General features: G+C 43.4%; 1 protein-coding gene and 1 long non-coding RNA gene across 2 annotated transcripts; one reads left to right on the plus strand and one right to left on the minus strand.

Annotated features, from left to right (window-relative positions):
- Window positions 1-3,075: 3,075 nt before the first annotated feature.
- On the minus strand, window positions 3,076-3,646 carry LOC134480587 (uncharacterized). The gene is made up of 2 exons (XR_015629160.1): window positions 3,528-3,646; window positions 3,076-3,398 (listed from the first exon to the last, which is right to left on the minus strand). It is a non-coding gene; the product is annotated as an uncharacterized LOC134480587 (long non-coding RNA).
- A 104-nt stretch (window positions 3,647-3,750) lies between these two features.
- Window positions 3,751-23,789, plus strand: Atic (5-aminoimidazole-4-carboxamide ribonucleotide formyltransferase/IMP cyclohydrolase). Its single transcript, NM_031014.2, is given in 16 exon segments — window positions 3,751-3,831; window positions 4,061-4,187; window positions 5,775-5,851; window positions 7,399-7,465; window positions 9,671-9,759; window positions 10,148-10,299; window positions 10,580-10,736; window positions 14,109-14,234; window positions 15,219-15,326; window positions 16,074-16,159; window positions 16,637-16,726; window positions 17,880-18,008; window positions 20,495-20,587; window positions 21,121-21,303; window positions 22,278-22,433; window positions 23,026-23,789. Coding segments are annotated over 16 exon segments (1,779 nt in total). The 5' UTR covers window positions 3,751-3,812; the 3' UTR covers window positions 23,146-23,789.
- The last annotated feature ends 1,284 nt before the right edge of the window (window positions 23,790-25,073 follow it).

Below are 25,073 nucleotides of genomic sequence, written 5' to 3' on the forward strand. Positions count from 1 at the left end.
GTGGTGCCATCCTTGGGCTGATAGTCCTGGGTTCTATAAGAAATCAGACTGAGTAAGTCATGTGGACCATGCCAGTAAGCTGCACCCTTCATGGCATCTGCACCAATTCTCGCTTCCGGGTTCCTGTCCTGTCTGAGTTCCTGCCCTCACTTCCTTCAGTGATGAACTACAATGTGGAAAGTCTAAGCACAATAAACACTTTCCGCCCATCTTGCCTTTTGGTCATGGTGTTCTGTGGCAGCAATAGAAATGCTAAGGTACCTCCCACATGGTTTTAAACATTGCCAGTTATCTGTACGTTAAAGTGAATATTTAGAAACTCAAATGATTTGACAGCTACTTACATTGACTTTGCACAAAATATGTGCATAACCATATTGTGTTTTCTTGTTTACATAGGTATATAATAATGTACAAGTTACCTACCTCATCATATAGACATATAGCCAAGGTAGACATGATGAATTTCTCATATCCCATAGATCTCCATGTCTTCCTGTTCTTATTTTGTTTTTCCATAGGCCATTTTCTTCTTTCCTCATTCATTCATTCATTCATTCAGTCATTCATTCATTCTGTAGTGTTGTGACTTGAGCCCAGTGCTTTGCATATGCTAAGAAGCATTCTACCACTTAGCCACTTCTCCAGCCCTCACACAGATTCCTTCTTTTCCGTGGTTTCAATCAAACCTTCGCTTAAAAGTCGGTATGGTAGTAAGATAAAGTAACTCTGAATTAAAGGAGTAAGACATTGTTTATTCTAAGTCAACTGTGAGTGAAGGCAACTTGGAAACCAGATTCCAGATATCTTGAATGACCTGCTGCTCTAAAGCAAAGAAACAAAGGCGGCCATGCATAGATGCAGCCAAGCAAAGCATTGCATAGGCAGGCTGCAGCAAAAGAGGAAGGTTTCAGATGTTCTCTTCCTATTCTGAGCCTTACGGTTAGTGACGGATAGAGGTCTGTTACAGGGCTATTCCAAGAAATGACAAGACGGTTAGGTCAGATGTAAGAGTCAAAGTAAATGGCCATTTTTATAAAGGCTCTAAGATAACTCTAGGAATGTAACATTTTCTCTCTCTCCCCGCAATTGTGACGATTGCAGGTTTACAGTGGTCTAGTTCCAGAACCTTCTAAACTGGTTTCTCTGCTTCCAACCATTCCAACTGACTTTCACAGTATTGCCAATTTCCTGTTTCCAAACAGTTCCCAGACTTCAAGGGAAAAAAGCTTGCATTTCTTAATATGTATTAGTAGGTTAAACTCCTCATTCAATTTTCTCTACCAAAAGCAATTTTGTGAAAACTTCTTGGTATATTAATTCAATAATTTCACCTCCTGGGAACTACTTCTTACAACAGATGTTCCCACTGGGGTCCACAAACTCCTAGTGGGAGTCATCCCAACATGAATGGGCTTTATTGGACCTTAGTGGCCATGAGAAAAGCCTGCATTTGGAATGGGATGGGAAGTAGTGAATTCCTACAAAAAATGATCAGCATAAAGCAAAACCAAACTGTATTCCATTCAAGATTGAAGAAGCACACACGAGACCTTTCAGATGCATCAATATGACTCAGGGTCCTCAGCCTGCCTTTGGGTGGGGTACAAAATAAAAAGATATGAAAATATCTAAATTATAGGGTAGACCTATTTTTCTTGTCGGTCTGTCTGGAATAACAGTACTGGTGTTGATTAGCTCTTTGTAGATGCTGGGTCTCTCATTTCTAAGAGTCTAGCTTGCTTTCCATTGGCATCTCCAAGGACGTGGTCAGAAGCTCAGAAACATATCTGAGAGGTCAAGTGTGTCAAGAGAACGAATGGGGGAGGTATACTTGTATGTTGTCATTCGCCAGTCACAATTTGTTCTTTCAGCAGATTGCTCGATTTGCATCTTGCAGGCTGTTGTAGATAACAGAGCAATTACTTTGCCAAGGCAAGGGAGATCACCCTAAGGAAGTGACTTTGTCCAGGATGACCAAACAACTAAAAGCAGAACTCATTTTTTCTTCCTGCTACTAACATATGAAACAAGCACCAAGTCTGTATTTTAAAACTGTGAGAGAACGAAATGAATCAAGGCCAGTCATTGCAAACATCCTTAAATAAAAGTAATGTGCCTTGCCCTATTACCAGAGACCTTATTCAGTTTAATACCTTGTTTTCCGTGTTTTTAAAATTATTTTTAAAGATTTATTTATTTTATGCATATGAGTACACTGTTGCTCTCTTCAGACACATCAGAAGAGGACATCAGATCCCACTTGGGATGGTTGTGAGCCACCATGTGGTTGCTTGGAATTGAACTAAGGACCTCTGGAAGAGCAGTCAGTGCCCTTAACCACTGAGCCATCTCTCCCGCCCTTGTTTCCCATTTTTAACTGGCGGGTTTTTTTTTTGTTTGTTTGTTTGTTTTCTTACTGCCCCAGGGTATGGGTCTCACTTTCTTCCTATCTTGAGTTCCTAGGCAGGTGATAAGGTCATAACATTCTTTCTTTATGTCAAGCAGAAAGGGCTCAATGAATATTTGCCTATATATTTTTAATGTGGAAACTGCCTAATGTCTAAGCATTGTTTATTCCTGTTATTGTTTACTGCTTTCTCTGCTTTCTAGTTCCTATAGAAATCTAATGTGGTTGGCCAGGGAAGCTCCCTGTACTGTTGACCACGAACCTTGCTCACCTCTGTACATTTAAAGTTGTAAACACATTCTGAAACACTATGACCATCCTGATATACCTTCCATAGAAATGTGAGAGGTGTTCAGAGCAAGGAGTTAACACATTCTGAGGTCAGAAAAATGAGATAGATATTTGATCAATAGATATTTGAAGGAGTAAAAAGAGATTGGACTAATAGAGAAGGTGAGAAGCAGACTACCATCCAAGTAATAGGAGAATGGAGCTTGCCCAGATTGGGAGCCTAGACTGGAAATAAAAAGCTAGGCTTTTTATAGACTATTTTAGGCTCCTTTATAGAATTGTTAAGTTCTTTTGTGGAATTGTATTAAATAGCATTACAAAAGACCATAATAAAAATTTAATATTAAAACACTAATGATAAAAATAGGGCTGTGTACACAGCAAGATGTGTTTATTTTGTGCCAAGGACGTCACTTTTATTAAAAAAAAAAAAGCGGCTGTGCTCAATTTTGCTATTCCTGTTTTCAATAAATGAAGTCTTGCAACCTTTATTTATCATGGCTCTTGCCACCTGGCCTTGAAGGAAAGGAGCATTTTACAGATTTGCAAGATGGTGATCTTGATGTAAATTCCAGGCTATTTCATAATGTGGTATGAAAAACTTCAAATGATGGTCAATTTTACTTCTTTGGGGCTCTCAACTGTGGACCGCAGAGGCAATGACTTCATGAGTAGGTTTCGCGCTTGTTTCCCAGACCTGTAAAAAGGAGAGCATGGTAGAAGACTGCACCAATTCTATCTGACATCGTCCGACTGGGTCTGTTTATAACTCTGGCTAGTTTCCCCCAATCGGTACTCCAGCCTCCCTGGCCCCACTTCCCAGCACCTCAGCAACACCCAAGATTCCCGCGAGCCGCGAGTCCCCACGCCCAGATCTGGGTTCTAAAAGAGGAAGCCGGCGGGTACAGATCGCGGGCTCCAGAGTTAGCCGCAGCCCCGCCCAGCGACGCCTTCCGCCCTAGGCTGCAGCTCAGTGGAGGAGGGGGCGGGACCTTAGGGTCACGTGGGGTCATCCTGCCCCGCCCACCGTTTCCTGAACCGCGGGGTCCGGCCTGCCAGCCTACGCACGTGTCCTGTCTGTCTCCAGACTCCGCGACCCGGCGCAGCAGCCATGGCTTCCTCCCAGCTTGGTGAGGCCCTCGCGATGCTTCACAAGGGTCCTGCCTACACTGTCCCTGCCACCCGCCCGTGCAGCAAGCCGCTGCTGGCCGAGCTGGGGAGGCTTCGGGCCGGGCCTGCAAGCTGGGTCCCCCCTCCCAGTGCTGGGCCCTGGGCCTGCAATCGCTTGAGTCCCTTCCCCAGACCCGGAAGAACGCGGTGCCAGAGGCCCCGAGTAACGAGAAATGCCTTCTGTTTCAGCCCTGTTCAGTGTGTCTGACAAAACTGGCCTCGTGGAATTTGCCAGAAACCTCGCGTCTCTTGGTTTGAGTTTGGTCGCTTCTGGAGGCACGGCAAAAGCGATCAGGGATGCTGGCCTGGCAGTGAGGTAAGGCAGTAGGTAGTATTAAAGGTAAGTCAAGGGAGAAAAACGTTGTGACCATATTCACCAGAAAGCCGTGTAATCCATGCACTGACAAAAACACCTTCTTTGGGTTAGAACTAGGGAGCCTTGGCGTTTTTGAACTCTAGCCCCCAGCCACTGCGTTCAAACAAATTAACTTAAGTGGGCCAGTTGTTATGCAGAATAACACAGAGGTTCAGCTTCCGAGGCCTGGCTTTAGCTGGTTGCTCAGTTAGACTGTAACATCTTTGAGGATTTATATCTGCCTCTTTTATGGCATCCATCAGAAAGTAAAGTCACACACACACAGGCCCATCGTTGCATGACTAGGCCGTGGGAAGGGATTGACAAGAGATTTCAGGAGATGATCCTGAAGAACTGGAGGTAGAAAAGGGAAAAGGCCCCAGGAGAGTAAGTTCACACACCTAATAAAAGACCTGTCATTGTTGCCATAATCGTTCTTGGCCTGTGGATAATCTCTGTACAGGTAAATTATTCACCTCCTCAGAAAGTTTGTCTGTGCTAGCAGTACCTAACCCCTGTACGTTTGACAGCTTCAAACAGCAAAAATGCCTTTACTTCCTGAATAGATGTTTTCAGTGGATTCTCTTCTGAGTCTTCAGGAGCATCAGGGACAGCAGACAAGTAGGTACAGTTGAGTTCTGTGGGCATGGTTAGGGTCGGCCATTGTGGCATTTCAGATGAAATTCGAGGAGTTCTTGCATTGTGTATCACATAGTTTAAATGTTTCTCAGGTGGTCATTCATATTTCCACGCCACTGACTAATGTTTGCCCCCGTTATGCCTTTTCATTTTTATTCTTTTGGTGGTATGGAGGACTGACCCCAGTCTCCAGTCCTACTGAGCCATGCCACTAGCTCGTTTTTTTATTTTTCGTTTCAGAAAACAAAACTTAGAGCTAGGGTCTCTGGTTGCCCTGGCTGTCCTTGAACTTGTGATCCTCCTGCTAAAGCCTCCTTGAGTGAGTGTTGGATTGTGCGTATCTTTTAAAAATAGGAACATGATAAAGAATCAGTGTTTTTGTTTATGCGCGTCCTTGTGCATGGGAGACAAACTTCATGACATATATTGAGCCATACTTGTAGTCCTAAGATACTTTTAATGCTTTTGTTGTTGTTAAATTCTCTATAAATGACTCTCAGTAGAATTTATTTCTTTGTTTTGTTTGTTTGCTTTTGTTTTTTTTTTAGGACAGGGTTTCCCTTTGTAGTCCTGACTGTCCTGGAACTTTATCTGTAGACCAGGCTGGCCTTGAACTCTCAGAGATCCATCTTCTACCTCCTGAGTAATGGGATTGCCCATTGAATTTATTTCTTAATTAAAGGTTCTTAAGTGTCTGGACATTGTAAAGTCAGTGCTTTTCCAAAACATATCATTTAGGAAATAATATTTTGCAGTATATGAAGAAAATTTAGGAAGTCCAGCGTAGTGAAAAAATTTAAAGTTTTGCTTTATTTGGACTTGGAAAAAATTTTCTTGTAGACTTGGTGGGAGATGCTTTGAATCCTGGAAGGTGATAATTCAGTAACTGTTTCATTACTCTGTTTCCAGAGATGTGTCTGAGCTAACTGGGTTCCCTGAAATGTTAGGGGGGCGTGTGAAAACCTTGCATCCTGCAGTCCATGCTGGTAAGTGGTTGAAGGCTATAAACCTTCAGTTTATAACAAATATTTTAGTATATAGTTTCAGAGGATATAGGAAGAAATAAATCTTAATCCCCAAAAAAGTTTTTTATAAAGAATACTCCCATGAACTCTCACTTTGATCCTCCATTGCTTTTGATCTTGACCTACTAACTAGTGTAGTTAATCTAGATTGGGTTGTATCTATGTACGGTCCGACTGTAGGCTTCTGAAGTAGTTCACACTTGGAATACAGTGTTACACTGTAACTGTTTCTCAAAAGAATGTGACTTCTGTTCATTTGTCTGGCATTGCAAACCCTCTAAGCAGTAATGGCCGTAGGAAGTGTATTTCTGCATTGCAAGTTGCAAGAGAACTTGTGAAGAAAGCCCAGAATGCTAGTGCTGGAGAGATGGCTGGGCCTTAGCAGTTGAGAGCACCAGCTGCTCTTGCAGAGGACCCAGGCTCAGTTCCTGGCATCCGCATTCCAGTCAAACCCGCTGTAACTCCATTTGCAGGGGATCAAATTCTTTTGATGTCCATGGGCACTAGGCTTGGTGGTACACATACAGATAGATATACTTGCCCAACAATCATGCACATGCATGAAAAGAAAAACAGGAAAAGAAAGGGAAAGACTGAGAAGCTAAGGTTTATCAGTCGTGAACTACAGCTTATGAAAATGTAGATTGGAAGACAGGCAGTGGTTATGTAAAATTTTATTTTACAGGTTTTTGGGTTTGGGGTTTTGCTTTGCATAAGAAAAAGAAAGAAAAAGGTCATTTTGTGTATTTGAGAGTCTCTCTCTTGAGGCCAGACTAACCTAGAATTTACTGTGTAGTCAGTCTATGCTAGCCTGAACTCTTAGCCAGGAATGCTGGGATCAGAGGTCTCAAGGCCCAGTGAGGATTAAGTATTTGAGAGAAAGGGTGGTTTTGTTGTTTGTTTATGGAGGCAGAGTTTCTGCTTGTAGCCTTGGCTGTCCTGGAACTCTGTACACCAGGCTGGCCTTGAACTCAGAGATCTGCCTGCCTCTGCCTCCTGAGTGCTGGGATTAAGGTGCCACACCCAGTTGTTATTTTAATGAAATAAGGTCTTACTATGTAATTCAGACTTGCCGTCCAACCTGTTCTCCTGCCTGTGTGCTTGGAGTATAGGCCTGTGTTGCTGTGTCTGTTGTTAAATGTCTTCATTTTGTTTATTTGCTATTTGCTTCAGAGCTCTTCAACTTCGTGTGTGCTTTTTAAGAACATGAGGTGCTCGGGACATTTGCACAGACTTGTGAGGGTCATGTGAGCTCAGGAGTGGAAGACAGTCCTGGTCAATATAGTCAGGCCCTGTCTTTTATGTGGTGGTGTGTGCCTCCCATCCCAGTGCTCAGGAGCAGAGGCAGGTAGATCTCCTAAGTTGGAGGCCAGCCAGCACTTTGTAGTGAGACCCTGCCTGTCTCAGAAAAACACTATTAGAGGGTTTACCTTGTGAGGGATGGGGCTCCACAATATGAGCCACCCAAATTTCTGACCTTAGTGTGTCCTTTCACTTTGCCACCTTAGGAATCTTAGCACGCAATATTCCAGAAGATGCTGCTGACATGGCCAGGCTTGATTTCAACCTCATAAGGTAAAAAGTGTGAAGCTCAATTTTGAGTGAGTTAAACACCAGCGATGAGTGATGGCAAACCTCATGTCTTCTCCTGTCCTCTCTATAGAAACACTAGCCTTCTATGTAATATTTGTTAATAGCGTTTTGATTTTGCCAGATTTGTATTTCTAAACTATGTAACGTAAGTTAAAACAACGTTGACTTTGCTAATTCTTTATGTAGAGCAAACTTCCCACCACTGAGTTAGCCCAATCCTTGTTTTTCAAAAGTTAAGATTTTAATTTTGCTGCATACAGCCAGCATGTCGTATCCTTTAAACATGCACAGCAGAGCAGCTGCACTGCACTGCACAGCACTGAGGTAGAGCTGCGGTGTGAAGCAGAGGGCCCTCGCTCCTCCCACTCTGCTCATGCAAAGCCATCCAGGGACACTTGCAGTTAGGATCCCTGTGCAACCCTTAGGAAAGGCATCGGTCTTCTAAAAGGCCTGTGTATACTGGGGAATAATTGTTGTCCCAGCAGCAGAAGTCTTCCAACTCATGGGTGAAAGATTCTTTCCCTCTTGGAGAAACATTAATTTTCTTTAGTTCCTCTCAACATTGTTTTGTATTTTTCGGTGTGTCAGTGTGACACTTTTGTAATTTCGTTCTTCAGTTTTAGATTGGCCTTCATACTGTCATTTCTGCATTGTTTTCTTAATTTCCTGTCCTGATTTTTGTTTGCCAATGTGTATTATTACAATTGATTTTTGCGTATTGATCATACATCCTGCAGTCTTGCTGGACTCATTCACTAAGGCTGGTAGGTTTTCTTCTTAACAGCTTGGGACTTTCTCTATACGAACACCATTTCATGTGTACCCAACCTTGATGCCTTTCCTTTAGTTTTCTTTATATATTTCTTTGGCTGACACACAGCAAAATATTGACTAGAAATGGTGAATAGTGGACATTCTTATTTCTGAATCTTAGGAAAATATTGGTTTTAAGATATCAATAAACACGATTTTAGACTTTATTTTATCATGTTGAGGTAACGATTTTAGACTTTATCATTTGAGGTATTTTACAATTCTGAAATTATTGATGTCTTATAAAATTATAGATTAAATACAGAATTTTTCACGCTTTGTGCATCAAGTAATCCTGTGGCTTTTGTCTTCTGTTAATATTACAATTAATTTTTTAAGATCTTTATGGGTCAGACATGATGTGGTGGCTTGTGGTGGTGGGAGGACAACCCACAGGAGTGGGTTCTCTCCTTCCACCATGTGGGTTCTGGCTGTCAGTCTTGCAGCAAGCACCCTAGTTCCCTGAGCCATCTTGCCAGCCCCTAATTTTTAGGTACTATGTTAACCCTGCCTTGCTGGGATGATGCCCTACTTGGCTATGGTATGTAATTTTTTTATTTTCTGGGTTAGACTTGCAAGTTAGCTTTTGTGTTAGCTTACATTGGAAGCAGCAGCCCCTGGTAGTTTTCTTGTGATGTTTTTGTCCAGTGTTGGAATCAGGATAACAAGCCTAATCCCGTGAACTGAGAGTCCTTACCTCTTCTCTTGTACTGGTTTTTACCGGTAGGGTGTATACTGGGGTCCTGGGGTAGATATTTATGACCCCCCCTAAAAGCAAAACCTTTAGAATGCTAAGTGTTTCCATTATGTATACAATCTTTACAGTCTCTTGGGGAAATAGTGTAAATGTGTATGTCCTAGGTAGTGTTTACCACTATTCTCGGCCAAAAACAAAATTTGAAATTTTAATGATTTAATAGTGATAGTGAGCTAAGGCTAACCGTCATGCTTGAAGGGAGGTCTGGGAGTATTAGTTAGCCAAGCGTCAGAGCATGTGCTGATTCTATGCTCTAAGAGCCTCGAGACCTTTTTAATATGGCTTCTCAGAATGTAGAAATGTTGGCTGGACAAGTGGCTCGGCGCTAGGAGCACTTGTTCTTCTTGTAGAACCCGGGCTTAGGTTCCAGCAGCTCCCAGCAGTTTACTCATGACTTGTGGATCCTCTTCTGGCTTCCATGGGCACTACGTGCATGCACATGCAGGCAAATCCCTGTACACGTAAAAACAAACTTTAAGAAAAGAATTTGAAATTGTCCGGCTTACAGTCTGTGTTCTAGGTCTTCACAGGTTTTGATGACATCTGTAGTAACTTTTTTCCTAAATAGTTGTGAAGTTTAAGTGTTTGAATGACAGCTAATTGTCTTTGATTGTCAGAGTTGTTGTCTGTAACCTGTACCCGTTCGTGAAGACTGTGGCTTCTCCAGATGTAACCGTTGAGGCAGCTGTTGAGCAAATTGACATTGGTAAGGTGACAGGAACGTTTCAAAGTGATGGGTGGACATCACGTTCTTGGCTTTTGCTTTTATTTTAATATTGTTTCTGGTTTTGTTTCATGTCTTTGAGATGGGGGTGGGGGGTGTTGCTACAATGTCCAGGTTGGCCTTGAACTCCACTTGTAGTAATCCTCCTGCCTCAGTCTCCAATGTTCACAAATCTGATTGTCATGACTCCCATCTTAAAAAGTATTTTACAAGCTACTTTTGTACATGGGGTGGGGTTCATATGAGCTATCCCCCCCCCTTTTTTAAGGCAAAAATTAAGATAGAAATGTTATTCACAGTTATTTTATTTGAGAGTTCTTCAACTGATAGCAAAATACCAAAGGAAAATAGCATATTTCATCCTTCAAAGGTGGCGTGACCTTACTGAGAGCTGCAGCCAAAAACCATGCTCGAGTGACAGTTGTGTGTGAGCCAGAGGACTATGGTGCGGTGGCTGCAGAGATGCAGGGCTCTGGTAATAAGGACACCTCCCTGGAGACCAGGCGCCACTTGGCATTGAAGGTGGGTGCACTTCTGTCATACCATAAAGCAGTGTCCGTGCAGCCTGAGTGTGTCAGTGCAAGCACTCGGTTCTGCTAAATATGTCAGCTCCCCACACTCTGCGTGGGCCTCCTGTCCTTTCACTAAACACAGAGAAACTAAGGATTAGGAAATTTCTGTCAGATTCAAAGGCAGAAAGGTTAATTATACTATTCAGTGTTAATTGGGATGTGTTGGGGGTAGTGGCTAAGTCTATACCTAAAGGAGTTCCTAGTATCTCACAAAATACAACTTTTTGTAGGCATTCACGCATACCGCTCAATATGATGAAGCGATTTCGGATTACTTCAGGAGACAGTACAGTAAAGGAATTTCTCAGATGCCCTTGAGGTATGGGATGAACCCCCATCAGACTCCTGCCCAGCTGTATACACTGAAGCCCAAGCTTCCCATCACAGGTAAAGCATGGGAAGTATGAGCTGTGTAGACACCCGGCTTGCTTTCTTGTATCTGAAGTCACTCCCATTCCAGATGTAAAAGTAAATTACTTAGCAGGCCTTAAAACCATCCAGATTTGAGGTGCACAGAAAGTTTCAGAGCGGTACAGCAGCTACACTGCCTGAGTGGTGGTCAAAGCCCACGTTAGAGATGACAGTATTTGGGACGTTGCTGTTTGGGAAGACTAGATGGTGGAGTTGCTGAGATTTCCAGAAGAGAAGCAGACCAAGTCTGCGATGCTTCTATAATTGGTAGTTGAGGCAGGGAAAACAGCAGCAGAGGAAACTCTAGTGTGTTTCTATGGGTTGAGAGCCACTATCTGTTGGACGGATGTCACAAGAAATGATTTCCTTGTTGGACCTAAAAGGACAGTTGTTGTGGGCCAACATAAACGTGTGAAGTTAAATAACATTGAGGGCCAGGGTGATCATTCAGGGGCTAAGGTACTTGATATACTAGCTTGGTGACTTCAGTCCCAGGTCAGAGTTGTCCGTATTCATGCCTCTTACCCCACACTTTTTTTTTTTTTTTAATTTAAAAAGAAATGACGATGTTGGGTATTCTTTGAACTAGAATTAAAACTGTGTCTTTGAACTAAGAATTAAAACTGTTTATGCTGTGTGATACTATTTCTGTGGAAATGGGAACATATGTCTACTCCAGAGAAGGGACCAGTGACAGCCAAAGTACAGATATCACCAAAGTCAAACCTAGTGATCCAGTGGGGTATATTGTGATTGTTTATAGGAATAGTGGTGAGAGCTTATTTATAGGAACAGAAATGACTCAGAGATTGCTTACAAAACTGGGACTTTGGAGTACACTGCTCAGCCTGCAGACAGCTCCACAGTTTGAAGAGTGTCCTTTCCAGGCAACCAAACTAGTCTGAGAATGTCTTATCCATCTGTACGACTTCTATAGTGACCTAGTAAATCTGGTCAATTTCAGGGACTTCCTGAGCTTAACCACATTTGTTGTAGGGTCAGCTCTGTTTCACCTCCCTTTTAAAGTCTTGTGTCTGAAATAGAGTTTTACCTCAGAGGGAATTGATACATGACATTTTGTAGCTATAATAGAGGTACTTTCAAGGTTTTTTTACCCTGTTTTGTTCCTCTGAGAGGAGTCAGGGGAAGGACAGAAGAGAGCTCTGGGTGTGGAGCCCTAGAACTGACAGGAGAGTTGGTGCATGGTGAGAGCCAGGACAGCTTCACACTCAGGGCAACCCACTCTGGTCCATGGGTTGCTGTTCAGAAACAGCTGCTCCCCTGTGACTTCTCTTCTTCCTGTCTCAGCCCAGAGGGTGGGGGAGAGCAGGGTAGGAAGTTTGAGGATTGCAGAGTCTCTCCTCTTACCCTTGCCATCCAGGGATCTGCGGTTCTATTGTTGCTTTACCACAGCAACATCTTGTACCTAACCATACATAAGTCTCAGAGTCTCCCCACTGCACTAAGCTACTTCTGCCCCCTTCTTAGACTTTCTGTTCTACACAGCAGAGTAGTTTTAACTGCATCAGGTGATGCTTCCCACGTAGGACTCTTCACTGGCCTTCCTTGCTCCATCAGGTGCTTGCCTTGCAGTCTCCGTTCCTGCTGACTCACTACCACCCCCTTACTTAGCTCTACTCCCAGCCAGGGAAGCTTCTGCTCTAGGGCCTTGACCTTGACTTTCCACTCAGACCCCCTTCCCTGTGCTCTCAATGGTCCTGGCTATCTTTTTCAGGTCAGCACCTCTGGCCAGAGTAGCTGGTCATCCTCCTTTGTCACCTCGCCCAGCTTTACTCGAGTTCTCACATTCGAGTGGCAGACCCCAGTGCAGTATTAGATTTTGAGCCTGGATTTTGCATTTTTATAAGAATTTTCTGGGTTGGAGTGTCACCTGTACTCTGTGAAGCTCTGTGTTCTACCCTCAACACTGAAAAACATTGAGTCTTCAGTGTTCCTTATGAGTGTTGTGCGTCTGGGTGCTTCACTCTGAGGAAAGGTAACGTGTTTTTATGTGGTTATTAGAGTGTACACTCCTGTTTGTCTGGAACAAAGCTGAAGCAAAGAATAAAGATAGAATTGTGTGTATATTTGATTTTTGTTTTGGTTTTGTCTTTTGCTTTCTTCTGACTGGAAGTGAGACAGTGCCTGTTTGTTTCATCTAATAGGCAGGGCATTCTCTGAAGCGCTTTCTGTTATGTCTGACCAGTTATTAGTACCTCTGAGAATATGATGTGAGGGAACCAGCATTCTGGGAAGTGTTTAGACATGACTGTTCCTCTGCTCACCTGCCCACTCACAATTTGACAAGGCACCCACAGAGGGGTAGGAGCTGGAGAAGGGGACTGAGCTAATGATCTCTGGTGTGCGTTGCTTGCTCTGTGCCTTCCTTCTTATATATTTGGTGGTGAGCCTAGCCTTTAACGGCTGAGCCATCTCTCCAGCCCATGTGCCTTCCTTCTGAAACTGTGCTTTCTTTTTGTTGGGGAACTTGTTTTGAGGCAGGATCTCAGGATCTCCGCTCTCATCCCCGAGTGTTGAGATTACAAGCACACACCATTCCGCTCTGCTGCACTTGCAGTCTGTCTGTGGTAATGGTTTTCCTGTAGTAATGGAAGTCTGTGCAATCGGACTGGCTTTGAACTTGGAGAGGCTCGCATGCCTCTGCCTCCTGACTGCTGGGATTAAATGTAAGCACCCAGCCTGCAGCTTTCACTGCATCCACTCGAAAAGATGAGAACACTGTTTCTGTCGCTCCTGTCCACAGCAGTTTAATTGTACCACCGTTGTTAGGGTTTGTTTGTTTTAGTTGAAAAAGTTTATGATTTGTGACATACTAATAGTCATAAATATTTAATCTGTTCACATGTGTATGGACACCAGGTTTGTCATTGGTACTGAGACTCTGACTACTTTATTTCTACTCTGCAGAGGTGGGGTGGGGGCGCACTTCTCCGAAGATGACCCAAGCGCTCTGCTCCTTTTGAAGCTGGGTTACTGATATGTCTGTAGATGCCTGTTACCTCTTGGCTCATTTTTCTTTTGGGGAGTGGGGGTGGGGTGGGGAATGGTTCTTGAGGGTCTCATTATGTAGCCCTGGCTATCCTAGAACTCAATCTGTAGACCAGACTAGGCTTGAACTCCTAGAGACCCACCTGCTTCTGCTTTCCCACGTGCTGGGACTAAAGGTGTGCACCACCCCCAGCCTTTGATTACTTTTGTACCTTTGTGACTTTTGGCTAAAATCATGTGCAGGTTGTGTAGCCTAGGTGTGTTACTTTGTAAGGAATGTACATACATGTGGCCTTTCTGAGCCTGCTTGTTAACGTGTATATGTGTTTTCATGTGTAGTTCTCAACGGAGCCCCAGGATTCATAAACCTCTGCGATGCTTTGAATGCCTGGCAGCTGGTGACAGAGCTGAGAGGAGCAGTAGACATTCCAGCTGCGGCGTCTTTCAAGCACGTCAGCCCAGCAGGTGAGGAAAACCTTCAGAATGGCCTAGAGTGCTTGAGGCTTAGGGAGTGCTGATGCCGGTTAGACAGTTCAGGACATCATAGACCAATTTTGGCTGTGATAGTCATAGAAACCTTGGTGACATAATGTATGTACACACAATTATGTGGCAGAGTCAGGAGAGAGAGGAATTACACTGTTGGCGCTTGCAGTGTTGTTCTGAACGTTGAGGAATGAAAGTGAAGTGAAATAAAGCCAGAGAACTACCTTTCCGTGTTGGAATTGTACCTTAGTAAACATGCAGGGATTGTTCAAGTAACATTCTGTCCTGTTTCTATTGAATGAGGCATTCTTGCGCGTATTTTCTCAAGTCCACACACAATTCCATAATCCATAATGTCACAAGGGCTGCCTGCAGTCTCGCACACCACTGTTAATATTTATTGGGCGCTAAAGTGCAGTGAGTGAGTAGAAATAAACAGGGTGTGGAGCCAGGCGGAGCGAGTCGGTGATGCCGTGCCTGGCTGCCTGCACAGCAGTGTGGTCGGGCTTCGGGGGCTCTGCTTCCACCGCAGAGAGATGTCACTGCCCCTAAAACTGTGGTTGTAGAGTTTAATTACCTCACTGAGTAGTTTTTGTTTAATTTGGCATAAGTATATATGAAGTATATATTCATTTGTTTGAAAAATATAGGTTAGGTCTTTAAAAATGTAAATGTTTAAAATCATTTTGCTTCCTTTGTTTCTTTTGTGGTGCTGGGAATGAACCTGGTCTTAGAACATGTTTTACCACTGAGATACACATCTAGCCCTTTAACAAATATTTTGGTGTGAATATTGAAAAGTAGCAATTTGAGGTTTCAGGTTTACTGCCTGTGCTTTTAAACAGTTTTGTGTGCATGGTCACAAGGGTCTGCCCAGTCAGTGCTTTACCCTGGGAGGGCTGGGGGTGCTTGGCCACTGTTTCTCCTGCCTGCCATCGCTGCCATTCTCATTTCCTTTGCCAGGTGCTGCTGTTGGGGTTCCACTCAGTGAGGACGAAGCCAGAGTCTGCATGGTCTATGACCTCTATCCGACCCTCACGCCCCTGGCCATTGCATATGCAAGAGCAAGAGGTCAGATCAGAGATTTTGTCATTGAGAGGAAAAAAGCAGTGTTTCATACTGAATAGAGTAAAATAGTACTACCCCTGGCTTATAGGATTTACATTTATCTTTCATTGTTTTAAATTAATACTTGAGATGACTATATTTATAAAAATGCTTGTTACTATTTTAATGTAGTATGTGGAAACAAATGAGATTGGTACATTTTATTTTGGGTTAGGTACTTGAATACATTTTTATTCTGAGGAAAATTGCATAGTTATTCTAACCACTAAGTTTGATTTGACTTAGGTTTTATATACTCAGAAATACAAGAACTTGGTATAATGACTAGATCATGAAGGGTTTTGAGAAAACTGCTACAGTTTATTAGTTACAGCCATAGGCAGCAACTATAGCCTTGTGCCGAGTCCTGCCTGCCCCCCTCATCTGTAGATACAGACTGGGTGGAGGCCACGTGACTCACTTATCTTCAGTAGCTGATGCTAAGTGCTAATGTAGAAGGTAAAAGTAATACGTTCTTACTCATTAGTTGACTGATTGTGATAACTGTAATAATTAGCTTTAGGAAAGGAGGTTTTATTTTCCATATCACGTGTATAGTATACCTGCCCACGTTGGAGTAACAGAGGCGCATGCCACATGGCATCATGTCTGTGAACCTGAAAGTGTCTGAAAGGAAATACTAGATTTGATCATGTGAGTTTTTCTATGCACAGTTGCTTTATGGCGAATCCCTTTACCTTTCATTTACAGGAGCTGATAGGATGTCTTCATTTGGTGATTTTGTTGCATTATCTGATGTTTGTGATGTCCCAACTGCAAAAATTATCTCCAGAGAAGTGAGTAGAGGTTCAAGTATATTGATACATATGTAACTGAATAGCTTGTCCCTAGGCTTCATTGAAACCGTAGCCTGCCTGGTTACATCTGTGTTTACCATGTAGGACACCAATCCTTGACTTGACTTTCCCTTAATTTTGAGATTTAGGGTTTGAGGTGTTTGTCTTGATGTGGGGGGTATTATATGGTCAGTTCTTTTAAGTCCTCTGCAGATGTGCTTAATGCCCAAGGTCCTGTTGTTAAAGGCGTGACGAGGACGTGACGAGGGCATGGTAGTGAGCCCAAATGATCAGGGTGGAGAAGTGTGAAGGAAGCACTTTGATGGATTCACCCTAATGAATAATTCTGAGTCTACCTACTAGCTTTTTGAGTTTTAATGTTAACATTTTCTGTTGATAGTACAGCTAATTGTTGCTATATCTTATAGAGCTATTCTCTGATTTCTAAAATTAAGAATTTAATATATGTATTTACAGGTGTCAGATGGTATTGTTGCCCCAGGATATGAGGAAGAGGCCTTGAAAATACTTTCTAAAAAGAAAAATGGAAGCTACTGTGTTCTTCAGGTTGGTGCAGTTTTTAATTAGGCGGTAATTTAGTCTTTGGGTTTATTTTGTGTTCTTTCCCCCTGTGTATCTTTCTTATTGAGACAGCCTTCAAATTTTAAGATGGGGTTGTACTGTGTAGCTCAAGGTGGCCTCAAGCTCACACCCAGCTTTGCAGATGCTGGGATTTGACACTTACAGCAGCGCACCAGACTCTTCTGTTCCTCTCATTTATGAGTAGCTGGGGTCTCAGTAGGGAGCCTTTGGTACCCCTGCCTCTGCGTTAATCTCAGGGTTTCCACTGAGCGTGTGCACGGCCTTGGCCTGCCAGACACCTTTACTCTTATTCTTACCCTTTTTATATAGTAGTTTGGGGCCGTAAGAGTCTCACTTTCAAGTTTTATTTTTCATTTGTATTTAACATGCTTTCTTGTTCAGATATCAACTGTTGTAGAAACTTTCCTGCCTGTCCCACTGTCACTGTTACCCTTTAAAGTGACAGATCTAAATTTCTTCTTTGTCCTTCCAGAAATAGTCAGGACACACTCCACCAGGGTGTTCATCTGCACTTCTTTTGTTTCTTACTCACATACCCTGCTTTACACCCTTGCAAACCTGTCTTTATATAACTTACCTAAGTTCTGAGAGAAATAGAGCTGGGGTCACAGACTATGTATATTGGTGACTTTATGCTGCCCCTGTAGAAGGTGGAGGCCAAGTTGAATGTCCTCATGGGTATGGTGTTTTTAAATTTTTTTATCTTTGCAATTATAATGAACTTTACATCTCAGATTCACCAACTGAGCATCTCACATAATGGGAGATGCAAGCTATAATTCTTATTTTCCCATATTATTACTTTCATTGCATTGTGTCCATTACTAAGTGATGTCATCACACATGTTCATGTTAGGAAAATGGGTATAACTCATGGGTAAGGTCTTTCCTGTGCTAACGTTTGGGCCTGTTTCCTGAGACACAGTGTGGCTGTGTAGCTCAGGCCTGGAACTTAACTGTGGCTGAGCCTGGTCTCTAACCTGCAGTCCTCCTGCCTCATCCTTCCAGGTACTGGGACTATATGCATGCACCCTCAAACCCAGGAAAGGTGAATTTTTTTGTATAGAAAATTTGAGGCTGTAGATACAATACTTAATTTTTAAAATTTGTGTCTCAGATGGACCAGTCCTACAAACCGGATGAAAATGAAGTTCGAACACTCTTTGGTCTTCGTTTAAGCCAGAAGAGAAATAATGGTGTTGTTGACAAGTCGTTGTTTAGCAATATTGTCACCAAGAATAAAGATGTAAGTTTGAAGTTATCTGAACTAAAAATTAATAGCATGTCTGCTGCCTTCAGTATATGTAAGCTTATCATTTATTAAGGTCCATCCACATTTGTAATTGGTGGATATGCAAGCAGCTGTCGCATCTCTGAATTGTCAGGTAAGCTGGACACCTTAGAAGCCTGTGTGTATATGTACTTAATTAGAAAGAAGTGTCTTCAGTCATACTTGAGTAAGATCGTGTCTTCTGCAACTGCATGCATTAGCTCACAGATATTTTTCTGTTTTGATAAATGTTGCTTTACTTCAGTGAAAAGCCGTCTGGCAACCCAAGTATGACCTGTGCCCTTGGATATTTAGGTCGTGTCCTTTGTCACCCTGTAAGTAGTGATGGTCTGGGAAGAACTGCTTACATGCAGTATTCCATTCGGTCACAGTGCATTGTGGGAAAGGACCATCCTCTGTGCTGTACAAAAGACAGGATTGGGACAGAGAAGAGTTAAATCTGTCTAAAGTTACAAGATGGGGAAATCGAGGGTGTGTGTGTGTGTGTGTGTGTGTGTGTGTGTGTGTGTGTGGACTGAACAGAGCCTGACCTAGGCCTAGCCCCTGAGGTATGGAGCCCTCAGTTTTGAAGGATTGTTTCCTGCTTTACCTGCTAACATGCCTGGACTTTGTATTCAGTGCTGGACACTGGATGTGGAGATATTCTGAGAGTCTGTAGTGTTTTTTCACTCTAGAGAATTGCTTATGCTCCTGGCAGGCAGGTGAAGCGAAATGGCTCATACCTAGTTGTGAAGGACTGAGCTGATTTAAACTTGGGCTTTGGGCTTTGGTGTCTGTGAGGCATGGTCTGCCCGTGGTCCAGCTCTCCTCTGCAGAAACTGAGTGTCTGCCCAAATCCTTCCCGTGTCCTCTGACCTTGCATTGCCCCAGCGTCCTATCAGGCTTTACTGAAATGCAGCTGAGCTCTCATACCCCTCCCTTGCATGGTGCTCGGGAAATGTTTAGATTGTTGAGATCATTGTTTTCTTCTGGCCTTTTCTCTGCATCTTTGCTGTGGGTCTGGCTTTTCTGTGTGCTTCTGGAGGGGCACTGGTCTGCTTACAGCAGGCCATTGTCGTGAGAGTGGTAGATAAAAGAGATCTGAAGTCTCCCTACACCCCACCCCCTTTAAAAAAAAATAGTGCTTCAGTTGGTTGCGCACTTCCATCCACCCCACGGGCATTTCTCATATTCTTTGATCCGACTTCGAGTGCCGGAGTATGTTTGAAGTGGATTTCTAAGAGACCTGTTTTCTGTAGTCAGCTCTGTACTTGTTGGCTCAAACAAAAGGTGAAGGGTATATTGATAATATTATTAGTATTTAATACTAGAATAATAAATTTCCTTAAATATTTTTTAGTAAACCATTTTATTTATCTTACTTATTTACTTTACGTCCCACTCACTGCCCCCTCCAGGTCACCCCCTCCCACAATCCTTCACTCCATCCCCCTAAAAAATCTTTTCAAACTAAGCTTTGAATTTTGAGATTTAAGAAGTGTAGGTTCACATACAATTGAGTACTCCTATATTTTTATTCTATTTCTCTTTTTGCAGAGTAGAAGCTTAATTTGGATGAAGCCAAGCTTATCTTTTTGTTTATTTTTAAATTTTCATTGCATGTGCTCATTATATATATTTTTTTCCATAGACAGTTTTTTTCTTTTTTCACGTTGCACATGGTGTAGATTTATAATTTTATTTATCTATAGATCTAGGGAGCACAAGCAAAATAGAATATTTGTGTGTCTGAGAGTGGCTTAGTTATTTACCTAATATGATTATCCCCAATTGCATCCATTTTTCACAGGCGACATAACTCACTCTTCTCTGTAGTCTAGGCTGGCCTTGAAGCCCAGATCCTGCTTCCTCAGCCTTTGATGCCGAATGCCAGGGCCCAGGCATCTTTTTGTGGTCCGTATAATTGTCTGTAGCTGACACTCTTACCTGCTTAGGGTACACACTGGCTTCATTGTTCTCGTTTCTAATTTGTACCAAAGGTGACATTTTGCATCTCCTGCAGACTTAATGCTGAATGTTGGCTTTTTGTTTTGTTAAGACTATTTTTTTGTGTGGACCAGACTGGCCTTGAACTTACAAAAGATCCACCTGCCTCTGCCTGCCAAGCGTTGGAATATTAGTTCTGATCCTGAATCTTATATCTCAGTTATTTAAAGAAATTCCGACCAAAAAATATTATTCGTCATTTTCAAGTAAAAACAGTGTTTCACATTATGTCGCTGAATGGTTGTCATCAGTGTGAGGGTGACACATGGGACTGCAGAGAGCACCGATTAGTTAGAGATGTGCTCACATGCCACAGTCTTGAGGACAGTACAGCAGGGTCTGCTGTGATGGAGGGTCCTAACTGTATTACAGGTCTGTGTATTACACTGTGTCCATAGCTTAAGTCAACACGATTTCCAAAGCCTGGTGAGACTTAGCCATCCTGTTTGTTTCAGCTGCCGGAATCTGCTCTCCGAGACCTCATTGTCGCCACCATCGCTGTCAAGTATACTCAGTCTAATTCGGTGTGCTATGCCAAGGACGGGCAGGTAACCAAGCTGTCGAGACAGAGCAGTGGGCAAAAGCCCATCTGCCTTGATGCCAGGAAAGGGAGATTTGCCAGGTTTCTCTTCCTGGTGTCAGTATTTATTCAGCACCTTGGTAGACTTAGACACTAACCCAGAGCCCATTACTGCTCTTGGTTACACTGGCTATTGCTTAGTGGGAGCTGCCTCAGGTGTGGTTAGCGAGACTGGTACACGTACACACACACTACATAACACACACACACACACACACACACTACAGGACACGCGCACGCACACACTACAGGTTGGTGTTGGGGCCAGAGAGATACTAATGTGTGATTCCAAAGAGCCTTTCAGGATTTTCATGGTTGCCAGCTATTAGGATTGTCAGTTCTGGTCACTAAATCCTGGCAGACTGTGGTCTCTGGTCCTTGGGCAGGATCTCCAGAAAGCCAGCAAAGTCACTCAGGATGGAAGCTTCACTCCTGTCATCCTTTGAAAAGGAAATGTGGCTGGGAGAAGTGTTGCTGATCACTAATGTCCCTGTTCCTCAGGTTATTGGCATCGGAGCAGGACAGCAGTCTCGGATACACTGTACACGCCTTGCAGGTGATAAGGCAAACTCTTGGTGGCTTCGGCACCATCCACGAGTGCTTTCCATGAAGTTTAAAGCTGGGGTGAAGAGAGCAGAAGTCTCCAATGCCATCGATCAGTATGTGACCGGCACCATTGGTGAGGTACGGATTGATTGCGGTCCCAGTGGACTGTGTTGTGGTAGTGTCGTTTATGACTGTCCTACCCCAGAGATACTTCTTAAAACCCTCAGTAGTCTGAAATCCTTAAAATACGTTCCTGATCTCTGTCAACTTCACTGCTGCACCCTTTCTGAAAGCACAGACCTCTGCTTCCTGTGGAATGATTTGGATTAATGTTGTAGGTCCATTGTTATTCCCCTTCGGGTTATAATATTGTTATTGCAAGGACTGTTTTTCTCCATCTCCCAGTATCTCCTAGCATCAGTAGAAGCTTTCTGCCTGGTAGTGCATTAGATTTTAGCTGTACATGATCTAATAGCTGGTCACCAGCGCCTTCTCCCACCACACTTTCTACAAAAGCCATTAGCAACTCCATGAGGTTTGTGTTTTGGTTTGGTTTTGGTATAAGATCGCGGCTCTATGTGACCTGCTCTGACTCTGAGTGCAAGCTTGTCGGCACGCTCCACCGCGTCCTTCCTGCAGAAGGCCTTACTTCTTACTACCTCTGCACTAGGGGTTTCAGTATCATCTTGAGGTGACAAACATCCAAGTAATAGTAAATACCACGCATTGTTTTGATTTGCCCACGGCTGACTTTATACCTGAGACACGTAGTTCATCTACACAAACATCAGTTATTGCCTGGTTCCTAGATTGGACATGAGTAATTATCTTAAATGGTTTGGTGAAGGTATATAAAGTTAGAGATTTAACTTTGAGATTTGGGAATATGGTAGGTTTGGGGTAAACAAAAGCACAATGTGATCTCCTTGGCCGTCTAAGAATAACCTTTCCTTAATGAAAATCTTTTTTAAACATCAAAGAACTTCTGAAAATTGGAACCTCAGTGTGTCATTGTTTAGGGAGCAGTCCTAAGAGAAAGCCCTAGTGGGTGCTGGCATTGGACTGAGCTAGAGGTGATGCTGCTGGCTCACTTTGCACCCCCGGCTCCCTAGGGTGAAGACCTGGTGAAATGGAAAGCACTGTTTGAAGAGGTTCCTGAGTTACTCACTGAGGCGGAGAAGAAGGAATGGGTGGACAAGCTGAGTGGCGTGTCTGTCAGTTCCGATGCTTTCTTTCCTTTCAGGGATAATGTAGACCGAGCGAAAAGGGTAAGCAAGAGTTGTTGTGTGCTGGGAATGTAGAATTGTAGAATGACTTCAGATGCCCCCTGAGAGGATGGGGATGTGCACAGACCGCTTGACCAGTTGATGTCTGGCCTCAATTTCAATTCCTAGCAACACACACACACACACACACATTGTGCCTCCTGTGTTCTAATTTCTTAGAGTCACATAGTAAAACTGTGTCGATTTGATACAAATGGATTGTTTTACTTTCCTATGTGATAAAGGCATCATCCTTTGCCTGAATATTAGCTTGTGCCCTTTTTAAAGATTATATTTATGTTTGTTTTACCTGCATGCACATATGTATGTATGTAGGTATGTGCTCCTGCCTGGTGCTCATGGAGGCCGGAAGAGGGTGTCAGAGGCCCTAGAACTGGAGTTTCAGATAGTTGTGGGTGCCATGTTATATGGGTGCTGAGAACCAAACTTGGATTCTTTGGAAAAGTAGCCGGTTCTCTAAACCATTGAGTCTCTCTCCTACTGCTTCATTTTAGAGGGGAATTTTGTATTTTTCTAGATATGCATGTTATTGTGCCTTGAAAGTCAACATTGGTCTTGGGGTTTTCCTCCGCAGAGTGGTGTGGCCTACATTGTTGCTCCATCCGGATCTACTGCTGACAAGGTTGTGATCGAGGCGTGTGACGAGCTGGGGATCGTGTTGGCTCATACAGATCTGCGTCTCTTCCACCACTGACCTTGGCTGACATTGTTACATTGTTTCCTAGTGGGAGATACTCATGTGTGGGACCCTGAAAGTATCTCTTTTTAAACAGAGTCATTCTTATCTTAATATTTGGGTCTGTGGTTTTAGATAGTTAGGTCTTACTCACTTGAAAGGTATAGCCTGAGACACCACGTGGGGAGGCTTGTTTCTGCAAAACCTGAAAGGATCCCTCCCCATGGGAGCCAGCTTTCACAAAAAGTCCCTGCAAGACACCTAAGTGCAGGTAACCAAGGAGAAGCCAAGCTGCCTTATGATGACATCCCACTGAGGACTGCTCTCCCCAGGGCTCCTTTCTCTGTGCCTCTCAGAACTGGATCCTTAGCAGGATCTAGATAATGGTGATACTGCTCTTCCTTTCTCCAGAACTGCTTAAAAACCGTGAGCTCCTTAGTGACCTGTTTGGTACAAACCTACAAACTGACCCATAGAGCTTTTCACCCATAGTGAGCAGACTTGGACTGTGTGTTGGGGGCGGGGGAGGTGACAGGACTGAATCTGTGTCCCCGTGTTAGTCCTGACTGTTCACACAGGCGATGCCTGGGGTCAACGGTAACCTTTGGTTAGTTTTGCCTTCTTTCCACTCCTCTAAATAAATTTCAAAAAGTTTTTGTTGAGGTCACTTTGTTTTGTTTTTTGACACAAGGTTTCTCTGTAGCTCTTGCTGTCCTAGAACTCTGTAAACTACTGTGGCTTCACAGGACAGAGGTCCCTCTCAGCCTTGGTTTCTTGGATTGCTTGCCACTGTAGCGACATTCCCTGCCTCTTTGAGGACACAGACCATCTTGTTCATGCTAACTGCCAGCCTTGTGAATGAGATGCCCTAGAAATGGAACTTTCTCTTCCAGTCTCTGCCAACATTGACTTCCACCTGAGTCTTAACCTATCCAAAGGGGTTTTGTGGGTGATGTTCTGTTGCTGTCCTAGGGATCTGAACCCATGCTAAGCAAGCGTTCTACTGAGCTGTGGTCTGAGTCTCAAAGGAACTTCTTAATTCCCAACTCACAGGCACAGATACACACTGGTGGCCACAGCATCTCTTTATTTTTAGTAGCAATAAATAGCAAATGCAGATTTTTGGCTCATAAATTTTTTTTTCTTTTTTTTCTTTTTTTTTTCGGAGCTGGGGACCGAACCCAGGGCCTTGCGCTTGCTAGCAAGCGCTCTACCACTGAGCCAAATCCCCAACCCCGGCTCATAAATTATTAAATGTGCTGTCTTCCTTGAGTTATTTAGCTTGGCTGAAGGTGAACATAAAACTGTAATTGGAACCATCTATCTGCTTAGCCCTATGCTGCCTCATTGTGCCTACACATCTAATTCTAACCACTGCCCTTTTGAGTGGGAGGTGACAGTGGGATTCCAGCTTTCACATAATCTTGTTACAAATAAAAACATTGCTGGGGACGTGGATTAGTTCTATTTTTAACAAGCTGTTTTAGAGAACCCTGTTTTTACAGTGTGAGCATGGTTGGTCACTGGGGCATAGGCCAACACTCTAGCACTGGGAAGCTAGGGCAGGGGATGTGGAGCTAGAGCTCCATCTGGATCACGTCAGACTTAACACCCGCACATACCATACACAGAATTCAAAGCACAGACGCCAAGGGCTCACTGGTAGAAGCCCTGACCGGTACACCGGAGCTGATGGAGCTTGCAGGCTGTGCAGCTTCCCAAGCCAGTGCAGACCCCATGACCCCAGACTGCAACTCCTCAAAGAGCTACTTTAGAAATAAATGTGGCTCCCAGGGTTGCTAAAAACCACTGTGTCTCTGAAGAGCTGAGTAGTGAGGATTTGAGGAAATGTAAAACATGCCTGCATATCTCATACCTGACTGAGGAGTGTGGGGTTTCCCAGTTGGGCGATTTAGCCAGAGAATGCTGTCTCTGCTTCCTTTACT

Source organism: Rattus norvegicus, chromosome 9 (assembly GCF_021556685.1).
Source record: "Rattus norvegicus strain SHRSP/BbbUtx chromosome 9, alternate assembly SHRSP_T2T, whole genome shotgun sequence".
Lineage (NCBI taxonomy): Eukaryota > Metazoa > Chordata > Mammalia > Rodentia > Muridae > Rattus > Rattus norvegicus.